This window comes from Lycorma delicatula, chromosome 6 (genome assembly GCF_047948215.1).
Source record: "Lycorma delicatula isolate Av1 chromosome 6, ASM4794821v1, whole genome shotgun sequence".
Lineage (NCBI taxonomy): Eukaryota > Metazoa > Arthropoda > Insecta > Hemiptera > Fulgoridae > Lycorma > Lycorma delicatula.
In genome coordinates, this window is record NC_134460.1 from 22,285,590 (window position 1) to 22,306,129 (window position 20,540).

At 31.9% G+C, this 20,540-nt stretch overlaps 1 protein-coding gene across 1 annotated transcript in view; it reads right to left on the reverse strand.

Annotated features, from left to right (window-relative positions):
- LOC142326585 (uncharacterized) overlaps positions 1-20,540 on the reverse strand; it is a 354,985-nt gene that overhangs the window by 185,033 nt on the left and 149,412 nt on the right. The window contains exon 5 of the mRNA XM_075369170.1: positions 13,633-13,831. Coding sequence (XP_075225285.1) covers positions 13,633-13,831 — 199 coding nt within the window. The remainder of the gene's footprint in view (positions 1-13,632; positions 13,832-20,540) is intronic.

Consider the following 20,540-nt stretch of genomic DNA (forward strand, 5'->3'; position numbering starts at 1 on the left):
AAAAGTTGTGTTAGAAAATTTTTTTTACAATTAACCCATTACCGTCCAGTGTCAAATAGTATAGTAAGCCTAAACAGTTCACTTATTGTAAACATCGTTTACTATTTCTATATATTATAAATATTAAATATTACAAATAATAAAAACGCTGGCTAAGGCGGCGGTTTTTATTTGAACCAGTTCTAAATTATAAACTAAAATTCGATGAAAAATTACCCATATTTATCTATAATACGAAATGATATTAATTTATTTTCCGTAGTTAAATAAGTTATTATTGTTAGTAGTATTATTTACTAGTCGAAATATAAAATGTTAATTATCTTATAATGAGAATCTTATCTTATATAAATGAGAAAGATATTCAACAAAAATAGTTTCGTTCTAATAAATTAGTACAATAAAATAGCAATGTATTTTGGTAATTCTGATTGGTGCAATCCGGTAGAAATCGGCTGGTTCATCGATACTTGCTCAGTACGATTGTGCGTCGAAAGAGATAAACGAGTTTGTGCGTGTTTGTCTTATTCCTGTCGTTACTTGCTGTATTTAAATCCTATATAAAAGCTCGTAATTTTTCTTATATTTTCATTTGTGGTTTCGCGCGCTATCTTTAAACAAGTATTTAAGTTCAACACTTTATTTACATATTTTTGAAAACAAAGCTATGTCGGAAGCAAAAAAGAAGAAACGGCAATATAGTGTAGATTATATATTAAATATGGATTCATAGAAAATTCGACAAATCCATCTTTGCCTTTGTGCCTTCTTTGTTCAAAAACATTTTCAAACGAAGCGATAAAGCCTTCAAGACTTCAAGATCATTTGAATAAAATGCATCCGGATAAGAAGGACAAAAATGTAGCCTATTTTCAAGATCTGAAAAATCATAAGGCTCAGCCAAGTGTATCGAAACTTTTTTCGATGGCTGCTAAGCAAGACGATGACGGACTTCGAGCTTCATACAATATCTCTCTGTTAATTGCTCAAACAGGTAAACCACACACCATCGGAGAAACGTTAATTTTGCCGACGATAAAAGAAGTTATAACTACTGTGCTCCATAAACCGGCGGCAGATATAATTCGAAAAATTCCTTTGAGCAATAGTTCTGTCCAAAGACGAATTGAGGAAACGGCTGAAAACATTGAAAAGTCATTGTGCAATCATCTGAAAACTAGTAAATTTTCAATTCGGTTGGATGAGTCCACTTTACCGACTAATGAAGCATTGTTGTTGTCTTACGTGAGATTTATTAAAGATGAAAAAATATGTCAAGAACTTTTATTTGCTAGAAATTTAGAGACAGACACGTAAGGAGAAACCGTATTTAAAACACTGGAAAAGTTTTGTGATGAAAAAGGAATTCCGTTGAAGAATATTATATCAGCTGCTACAGATGGTGCTCCAGCTATGACGGGGTGTCAAAAAGGCTTCACATCGTACTTAAAAAAAAAAATTCCTGATGTGCTTGCTGTACATTGCGTTATACATCGACAGCATTTAGTTGCTAGAAATTTAAGTGAACGACTATTTCAATCATTCCAACATGTCATCAGAGCAGTCAATAAAATCCGAAACAACTCTTTAAATGACAGATTATTTAATCAGCTTTGTGTTGATAATGATGAAGATTCCAACAGATTGATCTTTCACACAGAAGTGCGTTGGCTATCAAAAGGAAATTGTCTGACTCGTTTTTACAATCTGTTTGACTCTGTCATAGAGTTCTTGGAAAACAAAAAGACACAGAATTGCGCGAAAACCTCATCACATCAAAGAATGATATCGCATACCTGACAGACCTTTATACATCGCTTAATGATATGAATCTCCAACTTCAAGGCGATGACTTGAACTTAATAAAAACAAAAAATGTCGTCGCTGCGTTCGTAGCCAAGCTGCTCTTACACAAGAAGAATATCGGCAGACGTGAGTTCCATAATTTTCCCAGTTTATCAGTATCCTGCAACAACGACGACTTGCTCGTCTACTGCCAACATTTGGAAAATCTTCACAGTGATTTCATTAAAAGATTCCTGGACATTTTGAAATTGGAAATACCAGACTGGGTGTTAGATCCTTTTTCAAATGTCAACATAGCAATATCACCCCAGTTGGAAGAAGAACTTGACAACGAAGGAGGAAATAAAAGTCAAATACAAAAATGGCTACCAACAATTTTGGCTACAAAACTCATTCCGCAGTTGTACCCTGGATTGTGGTCTATCGTTGAACGATTTTTGATAGCATTCCCATAGTCATATTTGTGTGAACGTGGATTTAGCGGGCTGACAACGCTGCTTACTAAAAAGAGAAATCATTTGGAAGTTACCAAACGCGGCGACTTACGACTGTTTTTGAGTAAAATCGAACCTGATATCAACAAACTTATTAAATATCATCAAATTCATCCATCTCATTAGATTAGTATAAAAACGAAAACCGATTACATATTTATATTGTTTCCTTTAATTTGATTAAAATATATTATTAATATTATAAAGTTGGGTTTTATTTGCTCTCACTGGTAAAAATTTCTATTTTAGAATGTAAGTTTAAACATCAGAACCGACTAATATAACTAAATTAATTAAAGTAATGAAATTGTGGTTTTTAAGTTTTAGGGGTGTATAAAAAATGGGGGGGGGGCACTGAAAAGTAATTGATTTTCAAAGGGGGCGGTAAAAGAAATAAGTTTGATAATCACTGCTTTAAGTAGACGTCATATTTCAACCCATCGGGTTGATCTAGTGGTGAACGCGTCTTCGCAAATCAACTGAATTGGAAGTCGAGAGTTCCAACGTTTAAGTCATAGTAACGGCTGTTAATTTTATACGGATTTGAATACTAAATCGTGGATACCGGTGTTCTTTGGTGGTTGGGATTCAATTAACCACACATCTCAGGAATGTTCGACCTAATACTGTAAAAGAGTACACTTCATTTATACTCATACATATCATCTTCATTCGTCCTCTAAAGTAATATCTGAACGGTAATTCCTAGAGGCTAAACAGGAAAAAGAAAAGACGTCACATTTTTCTCAATATTTAGCTATTTCTTTCACGTTTTATTCGTTTGAATAAATAAAAATCTTTTTTAATATTATTATTAAACATGTAGTAGTAGCATTATACCGATACGCCATTTCTTTTGTTACCGACTGGAATGGATGGAATTTAATTTTAACTTATCATTTAATAGATTACCGTTAAAAGCCAAAAGTTTTTTTTGCCGTATGTCATGTTTTCCACCGTATGTTTTCATGTCTTTTCTTATACATTTGACCGTATCTTGAAGTTATTTAACGTTTTCATTTTCTTAAAATGATAAATTTTTTCAACTGGCAGATAAAAATATTTTTTTCGTGAAATACTAAAAATTTAACTTTATAACTATTTTTGAAAGTGGTCTTTTATAAAATTGGCATATTTTTTTTTATCAAGAACTATAGAATAATTTTAAATAAAAGCAAATCTGTTAATATTTTATTCTAGTATCCGCACTTCAGTGTATTCATAGCGATACATTTTTCTCTTTATAATATACAGTTAATTTAAGTAATAAATCCTGTACTGAATAACGAAAAAATGTATCTTGAGCATTCTTTATTTCTAGTCACTGATTTCATTTATAGAATTGTTTTCCGCTACAGTCTTATTATATGTAAAACAGTATGTGATTCTATAATGGATTTGTTTAAATCAGTGAAGATTTATGAAAGTTTTCACATCTTCAACATACTAAGTTACTCTGCACGTTAAGCTAACCTTATACGACGAATTAGAATTACGCGTAATACGAAGCTTAAAAACGCATCTTTAGCTCGAGTGAGTGTAAATTAATCTTACTTCATTTTAATTTCATAATTTTTATAATTTGAATATCTTTTTTAGATTATTTTTTTAAATTATTATTTATATATAATTAATTTGTTTTTTAATTCATAAATTAAATAATCATTTCATTAAAAATTTTTTTTTTTTTTTTTAATTTTTTAGCAGATTTTCAAAGAATTTGTAGAAATCGCTACTATGCCTGGTCAGATTTTCTAAATGGTTGTTGACGGAAGCGGGCACCAATTTTTCTTTCCGTTTTGTAGTCTTCTGAACACGATTTTGTAGTGTTTATATACAAACATATGTGTATGTATGTACACGATTTTTCCTCTTCTCTATCAGACGCAAATCTTAAGCGATTTTGACGAAACTTAGTGGGGTCATGTAAACCTATTGAGTATAGAAGTCTATTGGTTTTCAAGCGAAATGATTGACATGAATTGGAGTTGAAGCAAAAAACTGTTGGCTTTTTTGGGTGCGCTTTCAAAATTTTCATCTCATAACTTGAAGGGTAACATGTTGGAAAGCCAAAATTAAATTTTTGCGAGGACCAACAGTGTGAGCTGGTTTCTCAATGGTCCCAAAACATCAAGATTGTGGCCCTAATCAGACTTATGTGAACACTGCCAGTTGCGATCTGATTTTTAAATTTATTTAAATTCAAAATATCATATTTGAAGCCAAAATCAGATTTTTGTGAGCACCGCTAGGTGTGAACTAGTTCGCTATATTACCTTAGTTTCGCAATAATCAAAAATATGATCTGGTATGATGGAAAGGGGCTGGTATAAAAAAAATCAATTTTGAAGTTTTAATCGTTCTGGGGCTTTTTTGGATCAATTTGAATCTTTTCTTTTTTGTGAGCATGGTTCCAAAATCATACAAGTTTTAAATAACAACAATATCAAAGTGGGTTATTCGCAAATAGCATTGTTAAGGAATCGCAACTCAACAATTATGTGAAAAGTAGGAAGAAAAAATACAAATATACAAGTGTAATTTATTTATTTGAACAAGATACACAGTATCTCGCAGTATTACAAAAAAAAAAAAAAAAAAAAAAAAAAACAACAGACGAAACATAACAGAAATACAAAAAAAAAAACGCAATATTATTTTCAAAAGGCATTACAGCAACATCCTTTCTTTCTTAACTAAAACCGGAAATTCGCCCTTCTGACGCAATTATGGCGACAAAGTTTTTTATTCTTTCTCAGGTGAGTACATGCCCACGTTCGATAGTTACTCTACTTATAATAAGAAATAAAAATTGTAGCTGATCAAAAAATGCAATTTTTAATCGGGATTTGAGCTCAGAACCTTATGGATGAGAGATAGGGACACTATCACGCCTCTTATATTATTTATTATAATAATATTACATTTTTTTAAACTACTATTTTAGTTGCTTGATTAATTCATTTAGGGTGAAGATGTTACATTTAATATAGTGTATAACAAAAAATATTTAGTAGAAGGAGAAAGGAGTAAGAAGAAGGAAAGTTAATGGATGAGGCGAAGATTAAAAATTGCAAGTGGACGAAGGAGAAGGCTTGGGACAGAGATGGATAGTGGTAGCGGTGGCGCAAGGGTTCTGCCGCCGGGCAGAAAACCATTTAATGCTGATGAACTAAATATTCTGATATGAATAATTCAGTATTGAAGCTACATGAATTCTAAAGTATTGTACACTTATTCTACTTAATAAAAAAAATAAGCACTTCTCTGTCGTTGTCGCTAGTTATAATTTTTAACCAAATAGGGATTAATCATTATTTAGCTTATGCTACATTAGTTGGCACAGCGCTACAGAAAAGCGTGTTTGGAAATATCTTATTCTGAACTTATACCAGAAAAGAGGAAGGGTGCTTATTAATCTTTGTTTAAAAAAGTACTGCTGGTTGTCGGAAAAAAATCCAAATATTTATTAAACTTCTACTTTTAGGGAAAACGTTGTATTCCTACAACAAGAATTAAAATTATCTCCACAGCAATGACAAGAAAAATGTGATCTGGATAGATAAAACGGTTAAGTTAAAAAAAAAAGAAGGTAAAATATCAACCAATTTTTGAAGAAGAAGATTATTGAAGATAAAGGGATTGAATATTAAGGTTTTCATCATCTTTAAATGGTTTTTAAGGTATTACTATTTCTTTCATGAAATAGAAACAAGCAAACGTACGAATTAAATTTCATCCCAACGACACTTAAAAAGACAGGTCTTCATCAGTATCTCAATTAACACATTATTTTTAAAAAAAATTGTTTTTCGTGTTTTTAGGTTTAACTATTTAGACTTGTAAAGCAAATAAACGCTAACAGACATGAAAAGACATATGCACGTACACAAACATACCTGCTTGTACATATAATTCAAATTTTCTAACCAATATTTTAGTACTTTTGGACTAAGGCGACCTAATTTTTGGGAAATACAAAAATCCGAGAAGGAAATAATTTTCCTTTTTGACAAATAACACCTCCTTTCCTCTGTTAAATGGCCTACTATTAGAACTGTGGAACAAAAAAAAATTCTATTAGCAAAAAACCAACTAAAAATATAGAAAAACTTTTCAAACAAAATGTTTGATTTTTATAATCTATAACTAATACTTTACAATATTATAATCAAAAAAAGTAGAAGGGGAAATGGGAGAAAATGAGAGATAGGATTAATTAAGCTGCATGGTTAAATGTTAAACAGGACTTAATATATCATATTACATACGGTTGTGAATCTCGTACAAATTAGTTTAATTAAAAAATTTACTGGTGCTATTACTAAAGCCCTAGTCAAATTTCCGATATAAATATCTATTCGGGCTTATAAAGTGATTTAAAACGAGTATCGTATGAGCAAAACACATGCATTATTTGATATACGAGTAATGAAACAAACGAGGTGAAATACAGAAGCATATTGTCTGCTCGGATTAAAGTCGACAGTAGGGATTTCCTCTACACTGAAGCTGGGGATTGATATTCATATCAATCAACTAGACCGATTATTTTTTAAGCCATATGTATACTGTTAGGAATTATCTTTTGTATGAAATTGTACGTAACTCCTTGCACCTGGATTTATAAAAGCGTGTTAAACCAATTGTAACTGCGAGTATCTGATCATAAATATACGTATGTATGATAAAGTTTTTTCTTTATTTTGATGTGGAGGACCAACCGCTGAATTCTTGAAACGGTTTTTATAAACTCTGTATGTGTATATATATACATACATACACATGTGTATATATATATATAAATATATATATATATATTTATATACACCACTTTCAATTCAGAGGGTAGCCCCACCCCACTGAAATATAAAAATAACTTTATATCAACATATGTCCGGAAACGCTTAGTTTATCGTCCACTGCCATTTTTTATTTTTAACATAAAATTTATTTCTCAGCAACGGTTAATATTATTGAACTGAACTTTTGTATACTGCTAGGATACGTAGGATTTTACATTTATAAAAATATAAACCTGCTTTCTCTATCCATTTCAAAATGGCGGTCATGTAAACCTTTTAATTGTTAATATCTTTTCAACCACTGGCTTATTTAAATGTTATTTTTCACAAAGAAATGTTAACCGTATTATGACAAAGAAACGACACCTTATTGATTCAAATCTGTTCATAAATAAGAAAGATAAGGCAAACATTCTTGAAGTGAGTCATTCTAGATTAAAAAACCAGTTTTCATTTCCTCCAAAAAAAAAAAATAAATAACTGGACACGATCTCAACTGGAATAATTTTTTTAACGTTATCGTATAATAATATTGAAAATGTTACAATAATATGAAATATTATTGAAATGATGGAAATATTATAATAATAAATAATATTAATATTGGAAAAAACTTGCATTACACATTTTTCGTTTGATGAACAGACACTGGTTATTACAGAAAAAAATTAACAACAATAAATTATCATATCAGATAAATAAACATTAATAAAAGAAACTACAGTAGCTTTTCAAAATGGCGGCTCTCATTCAAATTAAGTCAAACGTTTTTTCATTGACTGCCTGACTCTTTCAAAGATGCCAGATGTGTGACAAGTCCTCTGAATCCCATCTAGAATTCATGTAGACGCAATTCCTGCATGTTATCCACGGGGGTGTACTGTACAAGTGTCTTTAAATGGCCCCATAAGAAAAAGTCATGAGGATTGAGCTCGGGAGTCCTTACATTTCTGGACTTACTCGACCGAACCATCTGTTTGGATTTTTTTTTTCTTTTGTCTTCAGTCATTTGACTGGTTTGATGTAGCGCTCCGAGATTCCCTATCTAGAGCTAGTCGTTTCATTTCAGTACACCCTCTACATCCTACATCCATAACAATTTGTTTTACATATTCCAAACGTGGCCTGCCTACACAATTTCTTCCTTCTACCTGTCCTTCCAATATTAAAGCGACTATTCCAGGATGCCTTAGTATGTGGCCTATATGTCTGTCTCTTCCTTTAACTATATTTTTCCAAATGCTTTTTTCTTCATCTATTTGCCGCAATACCTCTTCAGTTGTCACTTTATCCACCCATCTGATTTTTAACATTCTCCCATAGCACCACATTTCAAAAGCTTCTAATCTTTTCTTCTCAGATACTCCGATCGTCCAAGTTTCACTTCCATATAAAGCGACACTCCAAACATACACTTTCAAAAATCTTTTCCTGACATTTAAATTAATTTTTGATGTAAACAAATTATATTTCTTACTGAAGGCTCGTTTCGCTTGTGCTATTCGGTATTTTATATCGCTCCTGCTTCGTCGATCTTTAGTAATTCTACTTCCCAAATAACAAAATTTTTCTACCTCCATAATCTTTTCTCCTCCTATTTTCACATTCAGTGGTCCATCTTTGTTATTTCTACTACATTTCATTACTTTTGTTTTGTTCTTGTTTATTTTCACGCGATAGTTCTTGCGTAGGACTTCATCTATGCCGTTCATTGTTTCTTCTAAATCCTTTTTATTCTCGGCTAGAATTACTACATCATCAGCAAATCGTAGCATCTTTATCTTTTCACCTTGTTAAGGTGAAATCCTTTATCTTTATCTTTTCACCTTGTTAAGGTGAAAAGATAAAGATAAAAGATTACTGTTTGGATATGTTTCATTTAGGTAATCTCTAACTTGTAATCTTTAGTGAGCCGAAGCCCCATCCATTAAGAACAGCAATTTACTGGGTGTGTTTCGTGACAAACTTTCGACTAAAAGTAGAAGATCAGCCGTCAAGAAATGTAAATATCTTTCATTATTGAGCGTTTATTATTGAGCGTATTGAACACAATTAAGTGGCCACCCAGATTAACAGCCCATATACATCTATAAAAAACTGATTTTGGTGACGATTCTCTGAAATGGCATGAGAGTTTTCAACTGAACGCTTGTGTATGTTGTGGGCCGATTTCATAAATCTGGCTTCATCGGTAAAGAAAATTTCGTTCAAAAAATTCGGGTTAGTACATTTTCGGATAAACTATTGGCATATCTAAACAGGTGAGTCTAATCTTCAGGTAAAATAGCTTGTATTCGCCGATAGCGATAGGCTTGGAGTAAATGTTCATGCAAAACCTTCCAAATTGTTATACTAGTAACACTAAATTCCATAACTAGTTCTTTAGTATATTTTTCGGGATGGTTAGATATTTCATTTAACACACCATCCTAATATTCGAGTGTACATATATATTGAACGTAATCATCCAGATTTACCGGATTTTTCCGTTTTTAAGCTTCCTGTATCTCTAAGCCGACTATGAATGAATGAAAACTATGTGTGAGAAGTTAACACCCGATTGGGAAAGTGTTTCTGATACAAGGGTGTTTAGCCTCAAGGGTATTGCAACGTGTGAGACTATATATCACATACATATTAGCTTTTTCTAATTTAGTATAAATATGATTCACATTACCTGCCATGGTGAATAAGATAATGGTTAAAAAAAAGAAAAGTTAATTAAATTATACAGCATAGATCATTGTATTCACTTGGTCATTAACAAAAGACATAGTGGGTATTAGTTTTGATTTACGTACATTTATAATATTGACTTATTAGTTACAACATCTGTTTTAATGAAAATTATTTTTCATTATTAATATTATTTATTATTATTATGTTCATGATTGCAATAGTATTTTATTCTATTACAATACTTTCAGTATTATTAAACTATTACAATTTATTACACGACAGCATTAAAAAAAAATATTACAGTTTAGATGGTGTCAAGTTATTTAGTTTTATTTTCGAAGGAATAAAAACTGGTCTTTTAATCTAGAGTGACTCGCTTCAAAAATGTTTACATAACATTGTTATTTAAGAACGGATTTGAATAAATAAGTTGTCTTTTTCTTTGTCATAAAACGCTTAACAATTTTGTCAAGCATAGAATTTAAATAAATCAGCGAGTGTAAATATATTAATAATTAAAAAGTTTAGATGCCCGTCATTTTGAAATGGATTAAGAGATCAGGTTCATTATTTTTATAAAAGTAAAACTCTAGGTATTCTAGCAGTATACAAACGTTCAGCTCAATAAGATTATCCGTTAATGAGAAATAGATTTTTATGTTAGTAATATTACAAAGATTTTTAAAACTATTTAAAAACTTGCTTTATACTTATTAGTCATACTTTAATCAAATTATTACCATACATTGCATAAGTTTTGTTAGTAGGTTAATTTGAATTTCAAAAGATAACTTCATATATTGAAATTTCTAATATATTTATAAAATATCAAACAAATTTACAATCAAACATTTACTATACAAAATAGTGAAGTTTTTGATTATTGAAATACAATTGTTAATTAACAAATTTTTTTTGTCACTTATATACGTTTTACAAATTTACCCCCGTACAGAGGGATTTTTGCAAAATGGTAGAATATTGTATTGTCACCCGAACTTAGTAACTGTGCAAAATTTCATGAATAGGCAATGTCAGAAAGTATGTTAAATTATTACACCCGAAACCGTAATTTCCACCCTTAATTTACATCCGCAGGAAGGGAAGTTTGCAAATGTAATGGTGGAATATTGTATTGTCACCCGACCTTAGTAACTGAGCAAAATTTCATCAATAGGCAATCGAAGGAAGTATGTCAAATTAAGGATGCAAAATTTAAAGACAAATATAAAAAAAAAACTGAAAAAAATTGTGAGTTAAAAAAAAGCAAGTAAATAACAAAATGGCAGGTAGATGATAAATTAAGCGTTTCCAGACATATGTTGATATAATATTTTTTATTTTTTTTATTTTCGCTGTAGGGGATCATCCCCTGAATTATTGAAACGGTTTTCAATAATTATATATATATATATATATATAAAAGAAATGTAACATATACATTTACCATTTTAAAGGCCTACAGATTTAGCCCAAAATTGTCAAATTGTGGAGGCAACGGTGATTTTATTTTTTTAATCTTTAAGGCATCATTTATTTTCAGTAGTTTATGGCAAATCTCATGAAACGTTATACACCTCAACAACGCTTAAAAATCATAACAAATATTTATTGAAATACTGAATGAGTTGTAGCTACGTATTGTGCGCTTCGTGATATTTATGGGAGTATAATCGGCCTAACCAAAGCACAATTCATCGTTTGGTTAAAAAATTCGAGTATAATTTTTTCTACTTGATGTTAAAACAACAATTCACAAAAGAAATGCGAGTCAAGAGAATATTGTTGCTGTTAAGTACAAGTGTTCGTGAAAATCAAGTTTTCACATCGTTAACAACATGGCGAATTTTGCGTAGATATCATGGTCTACACCCATATACGATTTAACTAACTCAACAATGAAAGTAACGAGACCATTCTTTGTGTATACGGTTTGCTGATTGGACTCTACAGCAGTTACTAGTAGATCCAAGTCTATAAAAAAAAATAAACAAATATCTTTTCAGATGAGGCCCATTTTTGGCATGATGGTTTATTAAACAAGCAAAATTGCCATGTTTGATATAATTCCAATCCAAAAATGATTCAACAGTGACCATTATATACAAAACAAATTACTGTTTGGTTTGGATTATGGACTGGTGGAATCACTGTCATTTGTTTTTCGAGGATGAGTAAGTAGATACTGTTATAGTTAATGGTGAACATTATCGACCTATGATTCGTGATTTTTTTGCAAATTTGGAAAATTTTGATTTGAATGAAATGTAAGTTACCACATGCCACGCAGCTGCTGAAATAATTCAGTTATTGGGTCAAACGTTTGGTGATTCAATAATTTCACGAAATGCTAATGTCAACTGGCCAGTTGACATTAGCATTACCTGTATCGTACGATTTGACTCTCTTAGACCTTTTTCTCTGGAATTATATTATGTTACAAAACTACGTAAACAAACTACGAATGATTGATGACTTGAAAGCAAAATTTCGACGCGTTATTATGGAAATTTGTGGGGCTAAATTTTGTAAATAGGCTTGGCTATGTCAGCAAAGCCGTGAAGGCAATATGAATGAACATAATACGTATGTTTTTTGAACATAATACGTATAATTTTATAAGCAAAAAAAAAAAATTCTATTAATATTGAATATAGTTTTTTCTTTTATTACAATTTTACTTTTGCGTTGAAAATTAATATATATATATAAAATTAATATTAAATATATATGAAATAATATAGTTCATAATTTTATCTTAAAGAAAAAGATTATCACAATAGTAGCAATTTCTGCAAAACGACAGCTCCCTTAAAGAGTGGGTTATTTAAGTTCTTAATTTAAATTACTTTGACCAAGATATTGTACTTGACCATAAACTAGTATTTATTTATCTTTAGTAAAAATTATAAATGAAGAATTTTTTTCTTGGCTAAATTTGAGATAATACAGCAACCTTTTATTTCAACAACATTGTGATTAGAATTTTATAAGATTCATTTGAAATCAGTTTCGTGATAAGAGTATTTTTTCGTTTTAATTTTAATACCGAAGCAGCACCAAAAAACCATAAATAATATTTTTTTCGTAATTTCGTTGTTTTCTTACAATAATTAAGCAGATAGAACGAAACGTAAAAAAATGCTTTAGATTTCAAACAAATTTACGGATTGAAATTTAGGCTGTGTTAAGAAAATATTAGCAGAAGCTTATCAAATACATCATTTAAATAAAAAGTAAAGTTTTTTTATTCATTAACTTAGAATGAATTTTTCAAAAATATAAACAGAGAAAAGTTAAAGCTTAACATACTTTTTACTATTGAAAAAATCTTTTTGGAAATTTCAAATGAAACTCCAAGTTTTTTCTTTGGTTTTATTCGTTGAAAATTATTTTTCAATAAAAATTTAAGCCAATTTAAGGTTTTAGGTTTAAAAAAAAACATACAATTTTTGTTTTTAAATAACAAAGTAAAATAAACTTGATTATATTTTTTTTAATTCGGAAGTAGAGTTCCATCTTGGATTGTAAAACTGTTTTTTCATGACATATGTTCATTAAAGGTTTACTTAAAAAAAAATTCAGTTTAGAAAAACTTAAACTCAAATCTAAAAACATATTTTGAAATTTCAGACTGGATCAACTCCTATTTGAACAAATATATAAAACAAAATATTTCAGCATAAAAAAATTTAAAGAAAAGAGTGAACAGTAATAAAATTTTCAATAAATTATGTAGTAATGAAATTTGATGACGTTTTCCATTCTGATAATGGATTAATTCTAATTCAGATAAAGTAATAATAACAATTTGTTGAATCGTGTGAAAAATTCAATACGATACTTACAATGGTTCTTTCTCCAGGACGAGTTCGTCAAATTCGATGAGAATCCGGTGGGAAGGCGGGCACAGTATGAGGGTATGACAGTCAACATTATCTGGATACGAATTTGGAAACGCTGGACTTGTAACCACCGCTCTTGGCTGTTCCAAAGACAGAATTATCGTACGGTTGCACTCCCAACCGTTAACTGGAATCTCAACTTCTGTAAAAAAAAAAAAAAAATCACAGAAAAATAATTATAAATCCATTCTTTGGATAATTATCAAAATTTTCTAAGGAGATTTTTAAATTTGTTTTTACTAATATTACAGCATTATGGTTTCCCAAAGTCTTTGAATTAAAGCACAATATAATTTTTTAATTTAAAAAAAAATCGAATGTTTTAATATTTCTTAAAAACATACTGATTAAATTTTTAAAACGTAACTTCTGATGTGGACGAAAATGTGTCATTTATTCAAGAAAAACATGTTAATATCATTTTTTCATATTTTATTACTTTGAACTAGGTTTGAATTGTAGACAGAACAGATAATAAATATATATGATGTTAAAAATAATATTTATACTGAAATTCCAATGTTTTTAAATTTCATACAGAAATAATCATTTTTAAAATTCAACCAGACTGAAATTTCTGTAAATACAGGTAACAATACAACAGTTATTTACCTTTTTCCACTTCTAAAATGATAGTAATTACAAGAAATACTTAAAAAGTGATTGTGTATATTATTCTGTTATCATTAATATAACAATAGAGCATAAAATAAAAATTTCCCTGCTATTTTTGAAGGGTCGTAATTAAATATCTGAGGGTGAAAGAGAAAAACTGATTTGATTTCAAAATTTTAATACTAATAGTAAAAGAAAAAACAGATTTATTTTCATCTACTTGTTTCAGTACCAAAATTTTTCTTTTAATTTGTAGCTATTGTAATATTTTATCAATAGGTAATCTGTATTAGATTTTCTTAAATACAATAAAATCATGTTCACTTGTCTGTCTTTCTTTTTTTCCTGTTTAGTCTCCCGGAATCACCGTCAGTTATTGACTCAAATGATGAATAAGGATGATACGCATATGTATGAGTGTAAATGAAGTGTAGAGTCTTAGTTCGACCGTTCCTGAGATGTGTGGTTAATTGAAACCCAACTACTAAAGAACACCGGTATCCACGATCTAATATTCAAGTCCGATTAAAAGTAACTGCCTTTACATTTGTTTTATAATGATTTTAAAATAATAAATCCTTTGATATACGTCTCAGGATTTCTAAATGCAAAGTTGTAGGAGCCGACTGTTACATGTCTGTTTTATCATAACAATAAAAGTGGACTCTGACTGACTTAAATAAAAGGAAATTTTTGAACTTTTAAAAATTGATTATCTAAAAAGAAAAAGAATTTAATTAAAATTATTATTCCAGAGGGAGAAGAGTTTGATTAGTTTATTATAATGATTATTTTTTCATTACTAAAGAAACAAATAACGATAAAAAACTGCCAATAATAAATTTTCCTTAAAATCAAAAATTATACTATCATTTCGTTTGCTAAAAGATTGATCATTACTAGTAATAAAAAATTAATATGTTACACAGTGATCAACTCAAGATGGCCACCATTAAGAACTCAGAGATTATAAGTTTTATGAAAAACTTCAAATTGGCAACCTCCGGTAGATTTTCCCTAATTAAAACTACAGTACTTTCATTTTTTAAAACTTCGCCCTTTTTCAAATATGACGGCCAGTATCATTATTTCAAATAAAAACCTCATGCTTTTATTTCATTTTTGGGTAGAAAATAATATTTTAAGAAATTTTTTCGTGGGGATTTTAAGTAATGACATTAGTTTGAATATTGGAAAAAGGGCTAAGATTTCAAAAACGGTAAAAGTTTAGTTTTAGGGAAGATTCTCCATTTAAAGTTTCTCAAAAAACTTACAGTTTCTGAGATCCCAACGGTGGCTATCAAGTTGATCCTTCAGTATGTATATTAATTTGCATATATATATAAATATTGGTTATATTTTTATATACAAATATTTATCAGTAAATTAAAGACAACTTACGAAACAATACAATTAATATTAGTATACAATACTGTTTTTAGAATAAAAGTAAAACACACAAAATTGTAATTTTATAAAGTACATTTTAGTTTAAAAACATATAGGTTTAAACTAAAAAACCTTCAAATAAAACTGCCTATTAGAAATATTTAATTAAAAGTGTTTTCTATCTGCTGTTTATTTGTCTTTTAGTATTTATCTTCTGTTCTAGCCATCTATGGACTACATAAAACAATCATTATTTAGGTTTTACTCTTCTTTTCGATTTTACATCTTCCCCGTATTTCTTCATTTTAATTCTCACTGATTTCCTTCTCTAAGTAGCGCACGAGAAAAGTAAGAAATAACCCTACTAAAAAAGTAGCTATAATCCTTCTGAAAACTTTCAAACTTTTTAACTGTTTCTCTGCACCTTCTTCTATCCAGAATTGTTTGCTCTTCTATCTCCATCTTTTCGGTATCCTTAATCATTCTTTCCCTCCACAGTTTTTTATTACTTTTTTTTTACTATATAAGTAGTTGACGATAGTTTTATTTAGTCCACCTCCATCCATCGGGTATAAGTGTCCGAAGTAATTGAGCCTTCTTTATCTCATTGCATCTTCATTTTGTCCATTTTTTCTCTTTTATACAGTTCTTCCACAGATCTCAATGAGTATTGTACCCCTTCACTCAGTATGGGTCCCAGAACTGTTCTTATATTTTCGTCTTCACATTCTTAATTCTTTTAATACATCAAAAACGTTCAGAGAATGGCATTCTATCGTATAGAATACTTCTGGTCTTATTACTGTGCAATAATGTCTTATTTTTGTTTTAATCGAAATGGATTTTTTGTTGTAGATCTATTAATATTTATTATTATTATTTCTTGATTTTAAAAAAGATTATTTAACATTTTTAGTTGTTTATTTTTTTAAGTACAACATTTCTTCAGTATCTACAGATGATGATTGTTTAAAAAATGAGATTGCCATCTAGTTTTAGATTTAAAATAAAATTTTTTATAAACGGTTTTGCTTGTTTTTCAATTAATTTTAATTAGTATATCTCTTTTTAGTTTATTTAAAATATTAACAAGTTTCGTCAAGCTGATTGTATCTTGTTTAATTTTATTTTATTTTGTTAATTAATATTTTAGTGCTCTAGGATTCTAATTTCAAATTTTGCCTTAGATGATTATTTTATTTCGAGAAACTGATTTTTTTTATTAATAATATTCTTTTTCTTAATAAAATAGGATTTAACTCTTATAGAAGTAAATACGTCACAAATATAAAAACGAGTTTATACTGTGTACTTGTACACAGTACATAACATTATACTGTGATTAGCTTCATATGAACGAGTACCCTAAAGCACTGCCATCATATAGGCTAACAAATGACAACAGATAACAACTTGTTCCTTATTATATCGGTAATATATCGATCTCTTGACGCACTATCGATAGAGTACAAAACATAACATATTATACCCGTAGGAATAAAATTCAGTAAACAAAACCCTACCGATGTATGGTTACCTCACAATAACTGCTTTATTTTAGGATAAGTAATAAAATGTGGGAGAATGTATCCTGTAGTACAACAGATTCAATGCTATATAAATAAACATTACTCTAACGTGGAACATCTATTAATAAAATAAAACAAAAAGGTAATGTTTCAAAACTGTAGTATGAAAAGATTTTTTTTTAAATTTAATATTTACTTAAATTAATGTAATATTGTCGTACAATAAGTAAGTAAAAATCAATTTAATAGATGTTTTGTGTACAACCGACGAGCTCATCTATAACGATTTTAATTACGTTTTTTAATTAACAATTTTATTACCTTTTTAATTATAATTTTTTTAACATTTTTTTCCCCCACGTTTTTGAGTTACTTTTGTAGTTTTATGTTACTGTTAGTCGTTTTGTTTCGTTTTTGTTTGTTTTAAATTTTATTTTCTGGTGTTTGCCTACGGTAACCAAGGACTGTTTGCTTGGTTACACAGCTGTTAGTATTAATTTATTCAGTTTGTTTACATTCGTTGGTTAGTTTTGTTTCATTTTACATTTACTTTCTTTAATTTATTTTTTGTTATTGGACTATGACCGAACCAGATCGGTCCGGAAGCGCTTCCCCATCGGTTGGAGGGGATTTTGATGAGTGAGGTCCCCTCGGACAGCACCGGGACCGATAGTGAGGCGGAAATGGATATTGTGGAATATCGGCGTGAGGAGCGACTGATGGAAAGACGCAGAAAAACCGAGAAGAAAGGCACGTCGGCTCGGTAGCGGGTACAGGCTGTCGCTTCACCGGTTTTAGTCGCTGAGGGTTTCGCAGGTGATAGCGGCCTCAGGGAGGACTTCCCGCCACTTCCACTGCGGTCTGACGATGATATGGGAAGTGGGGCGGGGGATTTCAAAGATATCTGAGAAACGGAGATTGCACTTATTTCCAACGGTTGCAGAGGAAACAAAGAAATCCAAGGCTGGTGGTAGGAGTTCCTTGTACTCCTCAGGAGAGGCCTCTGGATTGAAGAAGTGCGGGTCATTCCAGGACGTCTACCGCATGGAGGAGAATGAGAAGAGGAGTGCAGGTGTTGCAAAGAGCCTTACACTCCAGAGATGTTTTACTAATAACATGACTTTTTGTTTAACCACGTTAGGGTGTTAAGCTTCGTTTGTGCGGCAGCGTACGAACACAAAAATAGAAATCAAGAAGTGTTACGAACGTACAGATGTCTCTGTTCGTATGATGAAGATGTTTCAAGATGTTCTTAATGAAATAATTGTTGATTTTCAGGAGGGACAATCAACTCGGCCGGGTACGGTGGAAGAGGCCCTCAGACGTATTTCATTGTCACGGACATGACTTCGTAGAATCCAGCCGTGGGTCTTGACCGGACTGTATCCTGGCCAGATGCGGAGCTCCGTCGAATGATTGATGATGGTGTTGCTAACAAGGACCTTGGAAGACTGGTCCTAAAGAGCTGGCCTGAGGATGTCCAATCTTCAGTCCTGATGGAGGCTACCACTGGGGTAAAAGAAGTTACTGGATATGCATGGATAATTTATCTGGCAAATGGGGTCGACCACCCAAATCACAGCAGTATTTCGTAAAGCACCATGGATTGCGTACCTGGCTCGTTCGGGTAAATTGAAGAGGGGCCAAGTCCTTGTTGTACAGTCATCTCCTTCAGACCTGTTCGGGGACGGCGATGGTTCAAAAATTGACCTTGGTCGTATTGCTTACGCCCTAATAATTTACTCGACGGCTGGGGACCGTGAGGAAGCCTTTATCGTCTGTCGGTCGATTCTTCAGGTGCGTTTTTCAGGACAATGTGGGCTTTGGGCAACTATTGCGCCGCACAGTTGAATATTTCAGTCGACGGATCGGGAAGAAACACTTTGTGAACCTGTTAGTATCGATGCAGAAGGATGACGGGAGGAAACGGCTGACGGTAGTGGTAGTCAAAGCGAAGGGGAAAACTTACGCTAAACTCCTCCGCTCGGTGAAAGGAGCTGCGTCGCAAGGTGAAGTTGGGGTCCTTTCCGCGCGTAATTGTCAGGGTGAGGACCTCCACATCTGGGTGTGGGCCGATAGTGCTGCTGCTGAACGGATAAGCAAGGATATTTCTGCGAAGGTCGAGGGCACCACTACGGCTCTGACAGGGAGAGATAGTAGGAGGGTTCACGTCCTTATTAAGGATGTGGATGTATTAACACTCAGGATGAGTTCATTACGAAGTTCGGAATATCACGGAGGAGTCAATGTCGATTGAAGTAACGTGTATGCGATCGGCCTATGGTACGACGCAGGTGGTCACTGTGGTTGTACCGCCATCCTTGAGGATAAATTATTGGTTGATGGACGTACCCATATTGGTTGGGTGGTTTGTAGGGTTATTAGACGTTCATTTGACGAACTCTGTTTTCGCTGCTGGAAGCCAGGCCACAGGAGCAATTCGTGTACCGGATCAGATCGTGATGGCCACTGTTTCACCTGTGGTGAAGCTGGTCATCTACGGAAGGACTGCCGGCGAGAGGTTCGGTGTCCTTCCTGTCGGTTGTATGGACATGACCCGGGGGTAGAGGATACAAGGCTTCACCTGCGACATGAAGATGTGGAGCCTGTTCAGTGCTGATGGGTATCTGTGGGGATAGTTTCGTCCAGGAGGGGTGGGAGGCTCCGGCGTCCCACCATCAATGATTGGACGGGGACTCCTTCGCAGCGCCTCTTGAGGAGGGTATTTAGGACCGTAGTCCCGGTGGGAGATCCCCTTGGGATTCCCCAAGGGGAACTGTACTTAATGCAGGGAATTAAGTACGGAGTCCCGGTGAGGGGATCCCTTTGGGGTCCTCTCATTAGAGGTGTGGCATGTACTGAAAGGCGAGTCCCGGCTACCTGGGCGGGACCTTGTGTTCTGCCGAGGTAATTTGTGGCGAAGGCATCCCCCGGAGCTGAGTAATGCTTAAATGCTTATTCCGGCTCCGGGGTATAAAGAGAATTCCAAAACTATAAATATCATAAAGGAAACAGTAAGTAAAACGTATTATAAAATTTATAAAATTAAATTTATGTTAGTATTGTCTTAGCCCTTTAAAATCAAGATGGGAGTCGAGCAAGGAAATTAAATCCCGTTATTTATTTAATTGCTCATAGAAAAGGTTTTAAGAGAATGGAGAATAAAACTAAAGGAATTAGAGATAAATAAAAAATTAAAATAGCAGCTAAATATAGTAACTTTAATATAAATATTCTTGCGTTTGCAGAATATTTGGTAATATTAGCAAAAGACAAAGAAGCCAGAAACAAAATTTTAGAATTAGTAAAAAACACAGG